This window comes from Sus scrofa, chromosome 1, assembly GCF_000003025.6.
Source record: "Sus scrofa isolate TJ Tabasco breed Duroc chromosome 1, Sscrofa11.1, whole genome shotgun sequence".
In the NCBI taxonomy this organism is placed as follows: Eukaryota; Metazoa; Chordata; class Mammalia; order Artiodactyla; family Suidae; genus Sus; species Sus scrofa.
In genome coordinates, this window is record NC_010443.5 from 25,997,434 (window position 1) to 26,015,255 (window position 17,822).

Here is a 17,822-nt window from a genome sequence, read left to right on the forward strand (position 1 = left end):
ATCTTGTCGTCGCCCACATTGCTGTCAGCAAACCAAGTCTCACCCCAACCTTGCCAGCCAGGCCAGACTGCAGAGGAGAGCCTCCGCTGAACCCTTGGTGATGCCCATGCCTCCCTCCCCAGTGCCTTCCCTCTGGCCTTGGTAATGGTGGGTCCTCTGAGCCTTCCCATGGAACACAATTTTTATGGATGAAATTATGTCCTTCCAAAATTCATATGATGAAGCCATTGATCCCAAGTGATGATGTTTGGAGAGGGGCCTTTGGGAGATAATTAGGTTTAGGTGAGGTCATGAGAGTGGGCAGAGCCTCCGAGATGGGATTAGTGTGCTTACAAGGAGAGAAAGATACCAAAGGTCCCTCTCCCTCTCTACATGACAAGGTGCAGGAAGTACAGAAAGAAGACGGCTGTGTACAAGCCAGGAAGTGGGTTCTCACCAGGCACTGACCCAGCCAGCACCTTGATCTTGGACTTCCCAGCCTCCAGAAATGTGAGAAATAAATTTCTGTTGTTTAAGCCACCTAGTCCATGGGGTTCTGTTATAGCAGCCTGAACAGACTAGGCCAAAAATCCTCTGAGGGATTATGTCTTGCCTCACATGATATACGTACCCTTGCATGCCCCCTTCCACGAGACCTTTCATTCCTTCCTCTGTTACCTCTCCCAGCAGTTCAGGCATTTCAACAGGTCTGTCACTATTTTTCAGGCTTCCAGGAGCATCCCCAAAGCATTGCATTTGCTCTATCTCCTGGAGCTTTACTCACAGTGTTCAATGCTGTATCTTCAGCAATATTCCCAAGTCAGTAAACTTTCTCTTATCCAGTCTTATGTTCTGGCACTTCTGACCAAGCACCTTCCGAGCCTAGTCCCAAGGTACCTTCCTGGCCCCTGTCAGTACGTGTTGGTTAGGCTATGCAGTAGCTTTGGCACATTGGCCATTTATTCCTTCATCAGGCCCAGCCTGGCCTCTGCCAGGTTATATGGTGACAACCTTGGGTAGATACCTGGTGGCCAGGATGGGATGGGGACACCTCCTAGGACCACCGGTTACGTTATGGGGAAAAGACGTCTATATTCTTTCCTCAAGTCAGAGTGGGGGGAGGGAGAGAGGGTACTTTTACTCTTAGTGGAGGAAGGGTGGGCCTCTTCTGCAGGCCCAGAATGTTCAAAAACCTGTTCGGGGCATCCCTTAAATAGCCCCATTTCCTGTTCCAGGTTTGGACCTTGACATGGGCAGATCGGGCTTGGTCGAGCATCTGTTAGCGGTCGTTACTTTTACCATCCAATCCTGTGCTTGCCTTCTGTGTGAGGTGAGGACTTCTTAGCAAGTTATCAAAGAGGCTCTGGCCCTCACACTTAGTTTTAAGTCACACTCTGTTAAGTGACCTCAACATTTCATTATCCCCCTGTGGGACAGCAACCCAACTCAATAATAACCATTCAAGTCTACTGTCCTTGTACTCATTATCCACCCCACCCCTTATGTTTGAAACACCTGAATCATTCACCGGTCATCGCACCCCAGGATGCCGTTCTTTCTAAATTCTTATTGACTAGACAGCCTCCTTGTGCAAGGAGCTGTCCATAGGGATGGGGGCTTCTTAACCAGCCAGGCAGTGAATGACCTCATCCCAAAAGGCTGTCTTACGGCCCATGATCTTGGGGCCATTCTGATACAAGTTGTGCCCATTTGATGCTGAGACAGAGTTGGGAGTACAAAAGATGTCACCATACCTTGGGCAGGGAAGCTGTCAGACTATAACACACATCTGACCAGCCTGCCAGGGAGCTCTGGAGCAAAAGCTGTTTATGCGAAGGGTCCCAAGTTAGACAGAAATGCCTAGGTCCTTGTGCCACCCCTTGTTCAGTCTTTGGCTGGAAGATACTAGAAAAAAAGCATGCCATCACCTCCCACTGCCTTGCTCCATTGTAGGCTCGGTACCCCTGAAAATAGTGTCTCCTTCGATCAAAATCTGCAGTTGATCCTGAAGAAGGCAACCGCTGGAGAAACCAGCTAACCACAGGCTGCACAGGTGGACTGCGGTCCTTTCCTGAAGGTGGATCCGAATGGCACACCTCCCTGTGCTTGCCTGCTGCAACTCCAAATCCCAGGAAAGATAAGGCCATTCTTTGGCCACAATACCAAATAAGTACCAGGAATGGTTGATAGCAACTTCGCATCGATGCCAGCTTCCCACAAGTAACCTCGCCCCTAAGCCAGGCTCCCAAATAACACGCATCAGCAGTGGCCTCATTCTGGTAACTGCCCCTCTGCAACTAAAGCTCCACCCATTCCTGAGTGATTCTGAAAGGCCGCTAATCCTGCACTCTATGCTTCCTGAAACCCTGTAGGCGTCAGCAGTTTTCCTTGTCCAGAGAGACAGTGTCTTGCAAGCACGGTGCTCCCTGTTCCGCGAGCGGTATTCGCAGCTTTGTTCTCTATCCTGAGGGTGGCCTCTTCTTGGACACGGCCACCTCTGTTCCCAACAATCCCCTTACCCCACCTCCAGGCTGTCCCTGAGTGGCTCCTTCTCATCATTCTCATCATTTAGCCTGTCTCTTCCTCATGAAGGACTCACCCCCCCCATGTGATGGCCACTGCACTCCACCCAGCCACCCGCCAGCTTGTCCCCCTGCCTCACTGGTATTTGCGCTCTCTCACTCTCCAGTCCACGAGGACAGGGGCCCTGTCCTGCTCACCGCTATTCTCAGCTGGAAGGAGGACTAACTAGAGGGTGGGAGATGTGGTTGGCTTGATGGTTACAGTCATTGACAGGGGAGCATTTCTGCCCATCACCACATCCCGGCCCCTGGACAGAGAGCAGAGCCTGCAACACAGGAGGGATTCCACAATGACTTCTTGAAGAATGAATGAAAATGAATGATGGAGTTCAGTGGTAATGAACCTGATTAGCATCCATGAGGATGCAGGTTCAATCCCTAGCTTTGCTCCGTGGGTTAAGGATCCGGCGTGAGCTGCGGTGTAGGGCGCAGGTGCAGCTTGGATCCTGCATTGCTGTGGCTGTGGTGTAGGCTGGCAATTGTAGCTCTGATTTGACCCTTAGCCTGGGAACTTCCATATGTCACATGTGTGTCCCTAGAAAGAAAATAAATGATATTTCAGTGGACCATGTAGAGGGAAGAGCAAGATTTGGAGAGGGTTAAGTGATGACTGGAAAGGAACGAATGAATGCACTGAGTTTAAGTGAATCGTTTTCAGACCGTAAAAAACATATGACAGATTGACATGTGCACCATGTCTCTGAAAAACCTCCTCGAAACCTAGAGCTCCAGGGAAGCCTCTGGACAACTCTTTACAGAGGAACTGGATAATGAAGGCAGGGGCGAGATGGGAATTGCTGTCCTTGTAAGGGTCTGGGGGAACCAGAATTTTGTTTTGGGGAATGTGGAGCATCAGGCAGACCCAGCCTATGATTGGTGCAGGTGGGAAGGGAGAGCCTGAGATGAAGGAAGGGCAAATTGATGGAGCACAACTTAGAGCAACAGGAAAGGCGGAATGTTTAGCCTCAGAAAGAAATCTAGATGTGAACTTCCTATCGATAAGAAAAATCTCAATAGAAATGTTGAGGGATATTTTGTAGTCCACGTCAGCTGCAAAATTAAAATAATTGACCCATGACTGTGAGAAATAGTCTCTGCATTGATTGATTTCAGGCTAAAAATATTTCAGTTTGCGATTTATGGACCAGGAGGAGAAAATAGGATACCCTGGATCTGAATAGTATAATATTGCTTTGTTTTTGTTTTTTAGGGCTGTACCTGAGGCATATGGAAGTTCCCAGGCTAGGAATTGAATGGGACCTGCAGCTGCTGGCCTAAACCATAGCCACAGCAATGCAGCCTGAGCTGAATCTGTGACCTACACCACAGCTCATGGCAACACTGGATCCTTAACCTGCTGAGCGAGGCGAGAAATCAAACCTGCATCCTCATGGATACTAGTCGGGTTCATTAGCTCTGAGGTTCCCATTGTGGGAACTCCAATATTGCTTTTTTTATTGAATGTGTTGCAAATTACAATTAAATTTTGGCAATCAGAAATATCCTTTTCTCATCTAAAATGGAATTCATTGCATAAGAGATGCCTCTTTTATACAGAGCTGTGGAATAAATATACAAATATTTACCTTAAACCAGTAAACGTTAGTACTGTGGACATTCATCAGTGGGAGGACTAGAAGGTGACCTACAGTTGGTTTCAGTGAATGAGCTAGAAAAGAAATTTATTTTTGGCAAACACAAACATGCAAAGGATCAAAAAATACTCCATGTAAGCAAATACTTTTGGAAAGTGATTGTCTGAGATTTTAAAATGTAGATCCATATACTAATTTCAAAACTGGAAATACAGCTTGTTTTGTACCCCAATTACAGTCTAAGAAGGTACTTCTGAGGTCATGATCATGTTTATTCTGCATGCACGACATGCAGCAAGAACACCTCCACACAGTCCCAGCCACTGATGGCCTGAGAAAGCTACACTCCCGAACACTGACTGCCAGTGGGTGCCCCATTGCCTGGGCTGGAATCGGCCTCTGTCCTTACAGCTGCCTCTGGGACAAGTTACCTAACATCTCTGTGCCTCATGACTTAATCTGTCAAATGACAATACAAGGTCTCATACAGGGTTGACTGTGGGAATTTACATGAAATAGTGCATCTAGAAGACAATCCATAAATGGTTAGCTATGGAAACCATTAATAAGGTATGTTGGTCTACTGTATCCAGGTTAGGGAGACTAGTGTTAAGAGATATCATCTAATATTGGGGCTGAAGGGACCTTGAGCATCATCTGGCCTCATCCTTTCATCCGCTGGATATTCAAGTCTCCCATATAAGTGATCACATGGCCCCTGCCTGAATGCGTACAATAATGGGAATGAAAGTAATGTCATTTGTGGGCAGCTTTACCTATTGGGAAGTTACTGAGCTCCAACCTGCTCTCCTTCATGCCTACAACATCATCCCCCTGGAAGCTCACAGTAAAGCTGTGATCTTCCCATGAGAGGCTTCCAGGTATCTGGATGTGACATTGTCCTCTCCGGGATGGTTGCTTTCCAGTAATGAGGTCAGGATTCCAACCTCCTTGCTTTTGCAGCAACCCACACTTTGAATAATGAGTCTCTCTCTCTCTCTCTCTCTTTTTTTTTTTTTTTTTTTTTTTTTGCTTTTTAGGGCTGCACATACAGCATATGGAAGTTCCCAGGCTAGTGGTTGACTTGGAGCTGCCAGCCACAGCCATGCCAGATCCAAGCTGCGTCTGCGACCCACACTGCAGCTCACAGCAATGCCGGATCCCTAATCCATTGAGTGAGGCCAGGGATTGAACCTGCATCCTCATGGATATACCAGTAGGGTTCATTACGCTGAGCCACTATGGGAACTCCCTGAATCATTTTTATATGACCTCCAGAAATACTGCCTACTTAAAAAATTCAAATGAATTTAAAAATTCTATGTTTATATACATTTCTTTTGGGAAAAACAAGCCTTTCTTGAGGATCAAAATAAAACAGGAAGTCCCTAACTTCACAAGTGTATTCTTTGTCATGAACTATTATCAGCACTTTGGGAACTGTGTGAGTTTTTCTTGTGTAGTGAGGGCAGTGGGCAGAGAGGGAAAGGGGCTCTCAAAGAAAGTACCAGTGGCGGCCACAACAGAAATTTGATTTTTGTTTCTAACCAAATTTCACCTCTCCAGGCTTGACAGCCTAGTAGTTCCACACAGGATAAACTTTAACATTTTTATCAATAATATCTGGAGGAGGTAACATCCAACTGACACAAAGCCAAGGAGAAATAAGACAACATGAATGTGATAAAGTGAAGAAAGAGGAAGTAACAGGACGTTTCCCTGGAGCCTCATAGAAATAAAGGCCAATTTCCATGTTTAAAGAATTGTGTCCCCTGTTATCTGTGTATCTGAAGCATCAAGGATGAAAAAGGCACCGTGGAAATAAGCTCAATTCACAGTGGTGCTCTCAGGTAGAAAAACCAGACACAAGAGCTCCCGTCGTGGCTCAGTGGTTAACGAATCTGACTAGGAAGCATGAAGCTGCGAGTTCGATCTCTGGCCTCGCTCAGTAGGCTAAGGATCCGGCATTACTGTGAGCTGTGGTGTAGGTCGAAGATGCGGCTCGGATCCCGAGTTGCTGTGGCCGTGATGTATGCCGGCAGCTGTAGCTCCAATTCCATCCCTAGCCTGGGAACCTCCATATGCCAAGGGAGGGGCCCTAGAAAAGGCAAAAAGACAACAACAACAAAAAAAAAAAAAAAAGAAAAAGAAAAACCAGACACAGTTTGCTTACAGGTAATGTTGATGTCTATGTTAAACAGAAGTTTTGCCCCTGGCAATGGACTTGCCCTCATTTTCTCATTCCGTTTCTTTGGAGGGTTCATTTTTCTGAATCAACCACACTTCATTATTTCTATCCAGCAATTCGAAAGGACTGCTGTAGCCTGCAGTGTAGTAAACCTTTTCATCGAAAACTTTTCCTTCTTCCCTCAGCACGCTTGCTAATGTCAAGAGTTGTTCTTGGTTCTTTTGGGCACTAGAGAATCCATCGAAAGACCTACAAGGGAGACAGGAAATGACCAGCAATGATTTTAACACTGAGGCAAAAGTCAGTCGAAGAAGAAAAGCAGGGGCTGGATGAAACGGATCCTGGATGGAGCACAGCCTCAACGCTGCTCCCTCTCGGCAGCTGAACTGACCCTTCCTGCCTCCGATTCCCAGGCAAGGCAGGGGTGGGGGAACCCGGGAGGAGGCATGCGTCCCATCTGTTGGGCAGATGTGGAATTTACACCATCTCATGCTCTAACATGGTATTTCTCAGACTCTAATATGCTTGGGTGTCACCTGGAAAAGCAGATTCAGGAGGTCTGGGGTGGGGCCTGAGCGTCTACATTTCTAAAACTCTCCTTGATGATGTGATGCTCCTGGTCAGGGGACCACCATGAAACCCCCTTAGCAGCCTCTCCCAGAATTTCCATTTTCTAGCATTTTCCTTCTCTTTTTCCTCCTTGGGAAAAAAGGCAGGCGGTGTATCACAGATGAATATAATGTAGTTTTGACCTTATGAACTTACAGTCTAAGGGAAGAGATGGGCATTTTGGCACCTCTCTCTATGCAGTCCGAGAAGAGCTTCAACAGAGATGGAATCAAAGTGCTCGGGAGCACTGAGGATAGGATGACCTGGGAGGTCAGGTGTGTCTCTCAGGTGGGTCTGGAAGGGATGCTGGTTTTGCCGGGCAGAGAAAGCGGAGGAACAAGAGAAGAACAAAAGTCCCTCAATACAAAGCAGTTTCCTAGTGAGGCAGAAAATGAGGTCAGAAAGGTGAGTCGGAGCCAGAAGGAAGAACCCTGTATATCATCCTAAGGCCTTTTGAGATTATTCCAAAGGATGCTGAACAGAAAGTAACTTGATCAGACCTGGATGAGAATTTAGGCAGTGAGTTGAGAACTAGATTGGAGAGAAGGAGCCAGTTAGGAGGTTACGATGGGGATGGGGAAGAAAAGACTGTTAAAGTATCTGAATAAAACATGGGGAAAAAAACTTTAAGTATAGGTTTTAATGTACATAAACAAAGCTATCCGGAGATTCAATCATGACAGCACGCTGACCTGGATGGGTAGCTGTTGTGTAAATAATGGTGAATTATTTTTTGGCCACATCCATGGCATATGGAATTTCCCCTGGCCAGGGATTGAACCCGGGCCTCAGCAGTGACTAAGCCACTGCATAGACAATGCTGGATCCTTAACCAGCTCACCATAGTGGGAACTCCTAAACATGGTTAATTTGAAGGTTAAGAATAGGAAAAACAGAAACAAAAATATATCTAATGTGCCTTCTTTAGCATAAGTTTTTTTCTTTTTTTCTTTTTGCCTTTTCTAGGGCTGCTCCCGAGGCATATGGAAGTTCCCAGGCTAGGGGTCGAACTGGAGCTGTAGCCACCGGCCTATGCCAAAGCCACAGCAATGTGGGATCTGAGCCGCATCTTCGGCCCACACCACAGCTCACGGCAACACCGGATCCTTAACCCACTGAGCAAGGGCAGGGATCGAACCCGCAACCTCATGGTTCCTAGTCGGATTCCTTAACCACTGAGCTACAACGGGAACTCCAGCATAAGTTTTATTATCAATGTGCCAATGGAAAAGATCATTTCTGCCATTTTTCTGATAAGATGTAAGCTTTCAAGGATACAGGCCATGCCTGTTCTATTCAACAATGTCTACCAGGCATCTGGTCATCCCTGGCATGCAGCACCTTTTTTTTTTTTTTTTTTTTTTTTTTTGCTTTTTAGGGCCACACCTATAAAGTTCCCAAGTTCCCAGGCTAGGGGTCAAATTGGAGCTACAGCCACTGGCCTATGCCACAGCCACAGCAATGTGGAATCCGAGCCCTGTCTGCAACCTACACCACAGCTCACGGCAACACCAGATCCTTAACCCACTGAGCAAGGCCAGGGGTCGAACCTGCCTCCTCATGGATACTAGTCGGATTTGTTTCTGCTGCACCACAATGGAACTCCTGCAGTATATTTTAAATCCTAGTTGAATGAGTAGAGGAATCTACATATGCACGCGTATATAAAATAAAACGTTGACGACAACTTGGTAACCTAACCCTAACCCTGTAAAACTGTTTGTAATTTTCAGTACGTTCACTGAAAATGATAATTCTGAATGACGTGTTAAGAGATATTTTGGCTCTTAAATGTATCATTTATTTCCTTAAGGAATAGCCAGCTTTTAATATGTTCTGCCTAAAGGGAATTGTTTCAGATCTCACTTCTTCATTAAAATTAAATCTTGAGGAGTTCCTGCTGTGGTGCAACAGGATCAGTGGTGTCTCTGCAGCACCATGGGGGCAGGTCCAGTCCCTGCTCAGGCACAGCAAGTTAAAGGATCCAGTGTTGCCACAGCTACAGCTCAGATCTGATCCCTGGTCCAGGAACTCGACATGCCATGGGGTGGCAAAAAAATAAAACAAAATCAAATCTTGAGCCTCCTACCTACAAATCCTCTTTTGTCCCCTGAATACACAGTGTTCTGCAATGATTTATCCATGACTTTACTCAGGAGCCTACCCCACCCCTGACACACCTGCTTCACCAGGAGCCGAAGGAGACGGGCAGAGCAACATGTGGCCATATTCTTGAGGCAGTTGCAGTCTATAATTAGGTCTTTAGAATTTAGAATAACAAGACTGAGTGGCTGGCTGACTGGAGAAAAGGAGGAAAGCATCACAGACAAGGTGCCATTTGATCTAAGTCCTCAAGGATGAAAATGGGCTCTCCAGGAAGAGAAGGAAGAGGGCGCTAGTCCTATCAGGCTCACATTCTAAGTATTTTAGGTAAATCAACTCATTAGATCCTCGTGGCACTTCTGTGAGATAGGTAGGTACTATGATTATACACATTTTACAGCTGCGGAGATTTCGGCAAGGGAAATATGAAGAACTTGTCTGAGGTCAAAAGTAAAGAGATGTGGAAGAAGTGGCCTGTTCACCAAGGGGGCAGGTGGGGGAGCACAGTGGTCAGGGAGACAGGTTGGGGCCAGGTTATGAAGGCATCGTGTACACTGTGAACAGTTTCAATGTCGCTCTGAAGCAAGAGGAACAGAGATTTTTATTTTATTCTATTTTATTTTTTAGTCTTTTTGTCTTTTTAGGGCTGCACCTGCTGCATATGGAGGTTCCCAGGCTAGGGGTCTAATCAGAGCTGTAGCCACCGGCCCACTCCCGAGGTCACTGCCGATGCCAGATGCAAGCTGCATCTGTGACCTACACCACTGCTCATGGTAACACCGGATCCCTAACCCACTGAGCGAGGCCAGGGATTGAACCCACATCCTCATGGATCCTAGTCAGGTTCGTTAACTGCTGAGCCATGAAGGGAACTCCCTGACAGAGATTTTTTAATGCAGTAACAGTTGCTATTACGTGCAGTTGCTATTGTTGTAAGGGAGATCAGGGGTTCCAGAGTGGAGGGTGGGGGACAGAAGAGGGCTGGTGGGTGGAGAGAGCAGCTGGGAGGCTCTTGAAGCAAAACTGTTAAGATTCAAGATTGAGGAGTTCCCTGGTGGCCTGACAGTTAAGGACTCAGTGTGGTCACTGCTGTGGCCTGGGTTACTGTTGTGGCTCGGGTTCAATCCTAGGAACTTCCGCCTGCCACGGGTGCAGTAGGTCAGGGGGACCTGAGATTGCTAAGTGTCAGAGTATCTGGTGAGGGTCAGGCCTGTGCCAAGTACTGGGGTAGCAAAGCTGACTTAGCTGTGGCACCTGTAAGGTGAGAGCCCTAGGAAGTAACAGCAGGGAGAAAGGGAGCAGAATCAGGACCATTCCTGAGGCAAATGGGCTGGGTCTGGGGACTGGCTGTCAGGGAAGAGTGCGCTGATAGGGTCTCAGAGGTCCTTGCTGGGGAGTCTGTCAGGCTGAAGAGGCCTTTTTACTGAAACAGGCACTGCAAGGTCAGAGAGTTTGGGACCTGGGGGAAGGCTCATTTTCAGAGCTGTTGACTTTGATCCCCTGTTCCAGTCGCCACGTGGAGATGCCCAGCAGGCAGGGAAATCAAGGCTGGAGACACTAAATTTGAGAGGGAGTTGAATCGGCATGAACAGATGGCCTAGAGCAAGTCTGCTATGACGGGAGGGTCAGTAACAGGCATCGGCAGTGACCTCGGGAGTGGAGAGTGGATGTGGCGCCACTGGAGGGAGAGAACCAGGAGAGGAATGACACAAGTGACCTTCTGAGAGTTACAGGGTAAACATGGATCGCACGAAGGCACTGCCCTTGAGTGACAGGTGCAAGTGCACTGCTGAGGGTCAGGGTGACAGAGGCAGCTTCAAAGAGGGAGCGCAGGTGCCTGGGGTTGTACCGGTAGGGCAGGTACGTGAGAGCTGAGGAAACAGAGACAGAGGGACGGAGTCTAACAGGTTAGTAGTGCAGAGAGCGTGAAAAAGGAATAAAGGGAACTCTAATATGAGACTATTATCTTATATACTGGGGGAGGTTTTTTAAAAATACCAACAGGGAAAATTTAATATAAAGAATGAGTTGAACAGGCATCAGAGGTCTGAAAAACTGAAAAGAACCCGGGAAACCAACAGAGGCAGGAACTGCAGGAAGCAGCTACCATCCTTTTGGCTCAGGGAGCAAAGGCAAGAGCTTGGGGTCTCAGAACCTAGCAGTGGGGAGGAGGGGTCCCATGCATGCAGTGTTTTAAGGCATTTTTGTTCAGAGTTAACTAGATGGCAAACAAGGACAATCTTATGCTTTTGGGGGGGAGTATAATTTGTATTATGTCTTATTTGTTGCAGGTAAGCAACAGACTCCTCATTTAATGAGTTATTTCTTGCAACAGATCCATAGTAACATAAAACTAAGGCACTAGGAAAACACAACAAAAGGCATGAGACCTGTTTTTAAGGAAGGGTGAAAGGCATAGAAGCTAAATTGCAGAGGAGCTAAACTCCAAGTGCTGGCAAGTAAAATCAGCAGTCAGCAGGGCTATAAATTATCTACCACTTACCGTACAAACACCGTCATTTCAGCTCTGTCTTCAATGAAGACATTTGACTCTGTAGGCCTGGGCGGATCAGATTGCTGTTCAGATGGGATATACAGGGAAATGGTAATGGTAGACTCGCTAAAAGGACCTGAACCCGGCTCCACGTAGCTTGTCACTGGAGCTGTCATCTTGATTTTCATCTCTGTGCCACAAAACATATAGATTGAAATGCAAAGGACACTGTGAAAGCAGATTTAGACTACATTTAAAATCTTCACCTAATTTTTTTTTTTTTTGCCTTTTCTAGGGCGGCACCCGAGGCATATGGAGGCTCCCAGGCTGGGGGTCTAATTACAGCTACAGCTGCAGGCCTACGCCAGAGCCACAGCAACTTGGGATCTGAGCCGAGTCTGCAACCTACACCACAGCTCACGGCAATGCCAGATCCTTAACCCACTGAGCGAGGCCAGGGATGGAACCCGCAACCTCATGGTTCCTAGTCGGATTCCTTAACCACTGAGCCACGACGGGAACTCCCAATATTTATTATTTTTTAATCGGAGTTTCTTGATTTACTTTATTCTGTTGCCACAAATACTTTTAAGATAATTTTCATCTTAAAAAAAAAAAAAAGGCCAAAATGACAACTACCCACTGGCCACACTGAACACTTTCTGTACTATTAATATTTTTCATTAATAAATTCCATAGTCTTAGGGATAGAAGGGAAAATGAGAGATCACTTAGACCAGATCATTATTTTTACAATTCAGAAACTGAGGACCCATTCACTAAGTGACCTGTTAAAATATAAACAGCCTCAGAACCAGACCAGAAGATGTATCTTGAGACTCTGAGTCTTGTGTTCCTATACCTTCCTACCTCCTGATGTCTCTTACCCTACCAGTCACCAAATCATCTCAAAGCATTAGCATGCAAAGGCCTTAAGTTGAGTTACACAGAGGCCCAGTTGAGCCAGCAGAATCAAGGACAAGGAGAACAGGGGCAGAAAAGCACTGCTGAGTACTGCTCTCCTCTAGAGGCTGCTAAGAGTCCTTGTCTTCAACCATTAAGTGATGATCTGGTTATTTTTCCATTCTAAAAGATACTTCTTTAATAAACGAAAACTCAATGAGCCAGAGGACCGAACCACAATATAGTATATATAATTACAAGGTAAATTGCCTTCACCCTTCTCGTTTTTGCCTTGAATGTAGCTATTCAGCCGGGTAAAGCCAGTCTGGATGGCTGAATCCCAGTCCGTAGACTCCACTGAAGTGCTGACCCACTTGGCCGGTCCATAGTGGCGGATCTCATAACTTCCGGGCTAAGATGGAACAGGAAAAAGTTGCGGAAGCCAGTCTAAGAAGGTACAGCGTGAGATGCAACAGTACAGGTGCCTTAATCCCGGGTCCACCTGGGACGGCCCGCCCAGGGGCTGTGCCCCTGGGGTCCCGCCTGAGGTTCTGGCTTCTTAGCTCCGGGCACGGCCCCTCCCCCGCACTCCCCAGTTGGAGATACAGGAGGCCTCGCCCCACCTGCAGGGGAGCGGGGAGTCGGCTCAGCTCAGGTTAAAACAGGCCGCTGTTCTGCCATCTCCGACCAGAGGTCCCACCGCGGGTTCTGGGACAAGATCGATTTTTGTTTGTTTGTTTGTTTGTTTAAACCTCAAAGAAAAGAAATTGAATTGTAGCCAGTACCTAGGTCATGGCTCACCGACGCATTTTCCCGTTTGTGCAGGGATGGGACTCATATCATTCTAAAAACTATAGTTTTTACTTAAATAACTCTACGGGACCTTCCGGCCTCATCGCAAATCAGCCAGAGGACGGCCGCGCGCTCTCCTCCCCGCGGTCCGGCCGGCATCCTCCGCGCTCCGCGACGGAGCCTACCTGGGGGCCAGTGTCCTCCGGGGCCTCCCAGCCCGGCGTCTCCACTGCCGGGGCCTCCGAGCACTCGGCTGTCCTGGGGTCCGGATCCAGCACTTCGGCCATGGGCGGCGCCGACACTCCAGGAGAAGAGCCTGGTGAGCTGCGCCGGGACAGAGGCCGCGCCTGGGCCACTCCGGGCCGCCCCGCCTGCGTGTCCCCCAGTCCCCGCCCTGCAGAGGCGCGGCCCCCCTCCCCGCAGTGCGGGATCCCCGTGTCCGTGGGACACTGCCAGGCCTGGGCCGGGAGGGGGCGCTGCGACCGCGATCCCGACCCCGGGCAGCTCCAGCTGGCCACTCTGGTATGCGTTCCCTCTGAGACAGGATGGTAGGATCCGTCTTGCCCGGCTTTCTTTGGGGGTCCTTCCCGCCCCGCACTTGTTTTAAAAAGGCGTCCACTGTGGGAGCCGGGGGCGGAGGCGGACAAAGCAGCTGGTTGATGGGGTTTCTGGTGTAACCGGTCCAGGAACCTCTCCCGCAACCCCACCCGCGCGGGGAGCCGGTTCTGCTGCCGGGTCCACTCCTTGGGAGGCATGTGATCGAGGCCCATCCTCATGAGTGACCTCAGCGAAGTTGGCAGGAAGTGGGGCTGGGGTGGGAGTACACTTCTTCAGACTCTGACCTTGGCTGTCCCAGTCTGCACCCCTGTGTGTGGAGGGCTCCCTGCGAGGGTTGGATCCCGGGATCCAGCCAGGGGCGAGTGACCCCACTCGCACCTAGACAGCTGCTTCGGTCCCCAACAGCCGTCAGGGATCCTAGGGGAAAGAAGTGGGTGGGGCCACAGTCACACTTGGAGAAAATTTTCAACTATCCTGGTTTCTTGTCCTTTCCCACCTCCCCACCCTGAAATGCCCTCCAAACCCCTGAGTCATCCTGCCAGACCTACCAGGTGAGGAAGGTGGGGAGGGAGAGAGAGAAGAAGAGAGGGAACAGGAAGAGGTGGCCAGTGATGGTAAAAGTTTTTGTAAGACAATTATTGAAAAACATTCATATGTCATGTAATTCACTCATACACGGTATACCATTCAATGGTTTTTAGTGTATATTCATAGTTGTGCAACCATCAGTACAATGAATTTTAGGACACCATCATCATCCCTCCAACCCCTCCCCCCCCAGAAACCCTATTGAAACCCCTTTAGCCATCACTCTTCAATTCTCCATCCCCCAGTCCTAGGCAACTGGCTAATCTGCTCTTTGTTCCTATTTTCAACCTTCCCTATAAATGGGATCATACAGTGGCTGACTACACTGGGGCTGCTATAACAAAAAATCTTCAGACCGGGTAGCTTATAAGCAACAGAAGTTTATTTCTCACGGTTCTGGAAGCTGGAAGTCTGAGATGAGGGTGCCAACAAGAGGGCAGATGAGGGCCCTCTTCCTGCTACCCTCATATGGAAGGGGCAAGGGAGCTTTTCTCTGGTCTCTCTCTCTCTTTTTTTTTTTTGCAGCACAGGGAAGTTCCCTGGGCCAGGGATTGAATCTGAGTCACGGCTATGACCTATGCCACAGCTGCAGCAATGCCAGATCCTTAACCCACTGCACACAGCAGAAACTCCGCTCTGGTCTCTTTTATAAGGGCACACATCCACTCATGAGCTGTCCACCCTCATGACCTAATCGCTTCCAAAGGCCCTGCTTCCTAATGGCATCACACTAGGTTTCAGGATTTCAACATATGAATTTGGTGGCACACAAACATGCAGACCATAGCAAATGGAATGCTTTATGGCAAAACGTTTTCAAGGTTCATTCACGTAGCATGAGTAGGTACTTTATTCCTTTTAATGGCTGAAAAATATTCAGTTAGAGAAACATTTTATTGATTCATTCATCATTTGGTGGACATTTGGATTATTTCAAACTTTTGACTACTGTAAACAGCAATGCTGCTATACACATTCTTGTACAGGTTTTTGTGCAGACATATGTTTTCATTTCTCTTGGGTAAATACCTAGGCATGGAATTGCTGGGTCAAATGCAAACTCCATGTTTCATTTTCTGAGTAATTGCCAGGCTTCTTTTTTTTTTTTAATTTTTGAGTTATTTTATTTTATTTTTATTTTTTTTGCCATGCTTGTGGCATGTGGAAGTTCCTGGGCCAGGGATCAAATCTGCACCACAGCAGTGGTGACCCAAACCACTCAGTGACAATGCCAGATCCCTAATGGACTGTGCCACAAAAGAACTCCCAACCCAGACTGTTTTTTAAAGTGGCTGCACAATTTTAGGTTTTCACTAGTGGGGTATGAGCATTCTGTTTCTCCACGTTCTTCCCAACACTTATTATCTGGCTTTTTTATTATAGCTACTCCAGTGGGTGTGACTAATGCTTTAAAAAGTTTTTGTTTTGATGTGTAATCACATAAGATAAACGTCCATTTTAAAGTACAACTCATTGCTTTTTTAGTATACTCCCTAAATGAATATTTATACAACCATCATCACCATCTAATTCTGGAGCATTCCATCAGTCCACAAAGAAGCCTTGTACAATTTAGCAGTAACTTCCAACCTCCCAGCCCCTGGCAATCACTAATTCACTTTCTGTCTCTATGGATTTGCCAATTCTGGACATTTCATTTAAATGGAGTTATATGTGACTTTGGTGACTGGCTTATTTTATTTCCAGGCATCCTCCATATTATAGCATGTATCATTACTTCATTCCTTTTCATTGCCAAAGAATATCCTGTTGAATGGACCTAGGGCTTTTATTTTTTAATTTTTTTTGGTCTTTTCTGGGGCCACACCAGCAGCATATGGAGGTTCCCAGGGTAGGGGTCGAATTGGAACTACAGCTGCTGGCCTACACCACAGCCACAGCAACTCGGGATCCGAGCCACATCTGCGACCTGCACCACAGCTCACAGCAATGCCAGATCCTTAACCCACTGGGCAAGGCCAGGGATCGAACCTGCAACCTCATGGTTCCTAGTTGGATTCCTTAACCATTGATTCCTTAACCATTGAGCCAACGGGAACTCCAGACTTAGAACTTTTTTCTTTTTTTTCTTTTCTTCTTCTTCTTTTTTTTTTTTTTTTTTTTTTGTTGTTGTTGTTGTTGCTATTTCTTGGGCCACTCCCGCGGCATATGGAGGTTCCCAGGCTAGGGGTTGAATCGGAGCTGTAGCCACCAGCCTGTGCCAGAGCCACAGCAACGCGGGATCCGAGCTGCGTCTGCAACCTATACCACAGCTCACGGCAACGCCGGATCGTTAACCCACTGAACAAGGGCAGGGATCGAACCCGCAACCTCATGGTTCCTAGTCGGGTTCGTTAACCACTGCGCCACGACGGGAACTCCCAGACTTAGAACTTTTAAAGCAATTGATGTCTTCTCTTTTCCTTTCCCTTCCAGGACCAAACAGGTGTGCAGTGGCCTGCAGATACTTGACATTTTCTAATGTTTATAGCAAATCTATTACCGTGCTGAGCTAAATTTGAATTATTTAGTGAAGGCTAAATAATAAATTCTGACTTTGTAAAAATAGCCTGTTTATTTTAACTTATGTAACAGATGTGATCCCTTGCTTAGGTAACTTTGCCAAGTTGAGAATATAATTTTACTTCACAGAAGGTTTTTTTTTTTTTTAAGGGGAAAAGGAAGTTATTTACATTATGGCTTAAGAAATCTGTTTTTCTTTTCATCTGTAGTGTACCTTTTGTAGTTATCAATGCCTTTTGAGGGGAGGAGCATTTTATTTGTAGTAAAAGTGAAGCTAAATTTGGAGACATTCATTTTATAGGATGTGGAACATACAATTAATGAAGATAACAGCAGGTGACTAAGCTGAATCATCTATATTTACAGGGTGCTAATTAATCATATAAAAGAACAGAAGGCAGGAAAGAAAAGGATTTATTTCAAACTAATAGAATATCAAAACAAACTCAATGAAATTCAGAAACCTCAAGATTTACACTCATGGCAAAATAATTTTCTTAAGAATTTTTTTCCTTCTATTAGCTCATATTTAACAAGCATTTATGTGACATTTTGAAGATATTTTGTTTAAGCTTTACATATATGTGATGGTGCAGCGTGGCCTCCAAGATGCTTCCAAGTTCACCCCCACAGAGGAAGAATGTGAGAGACTCCTGCAGCAGAAATTCCAGGCGGTTCTCAGTATTCACAGCAGCTGTTCTATAAGGTCACTAGTAAATAGTGAACCATTGATTCTAGAGGATATACAGACTTAAATTCCTGTGAGCCTCTGGCTGCAACATTTTCATCAATTGATCAATATATAACCTTGGTTTTTTTTTTTTTTTTAGGGCCAAGTGTGTAGCATGTGGAGGTTCCCAGGCTAGGGGGTCAAATCAGAGCTGCAGCAGCCAGCCTACACCACAGCC

At 46.9% G+C, this 17,822-nt stretch overlaps 1 protein-coding gene across 2 annotated transcripts; it reads right to left on the reverse strand.

The window, feature by feature from the left end:
• On the reverse strand, positions 4,217 to 13,948 carry HEBP2 (heme binding protein 2). 2 transcript variants are annotated; one of them, XM_005659178.3, is made up of 4 exons: positions 13,431 to 13,948; positions 12,724 to 12,865; positions 11,560 to 11,740; positions 4,217 to 6,593 (listed from the first exon to the last, which is right to left on the reverse strand). In XM_005659178.3, exons 1-4 carry the CDS (start codon positions 13,530 to 13,532, stop codon positions 6,395 to 6,397), a joined length of 624 nt encoding a protein of 207 aa, XP_005659235.2. In that variant the 5' UTR covers positions 13,533 to 13,948; the 3' UTR covers positions 4,217 to 6,394. The 2 variants fall into 2 exon arrangements, with proteins under 2 accessions (XP_005659235.2, XP_001928597.3); XM_001928562.5 differs by having other exon boundaries at positions 12,730 to 12,865; positions 13,431 to 13,937.

Coding starts and splice junctions, on each gene's coding strand:
- HEBP2 (XM_005659178.3), bottom strand. CDS start 13,532: ATGGCCGAAGTGCTGGATCCGGACCCCAGGACAGCCGAGTGCTCGGAG. Junction 12,866..13,430: donor CGGAGGACACTGGCCCCCAG/GTAGGCTCCGTC, acceptor GTTCCATCTTAG/CCCGGAAGTTATGAGATCCG. Junction 6,594..11,559: donor GAAATGACGGTGTTTGTACG/GTAAGTGGTAGA, acceptor TCTCCCTTGTAG/GTCTTTCGATGGATTCTCTA.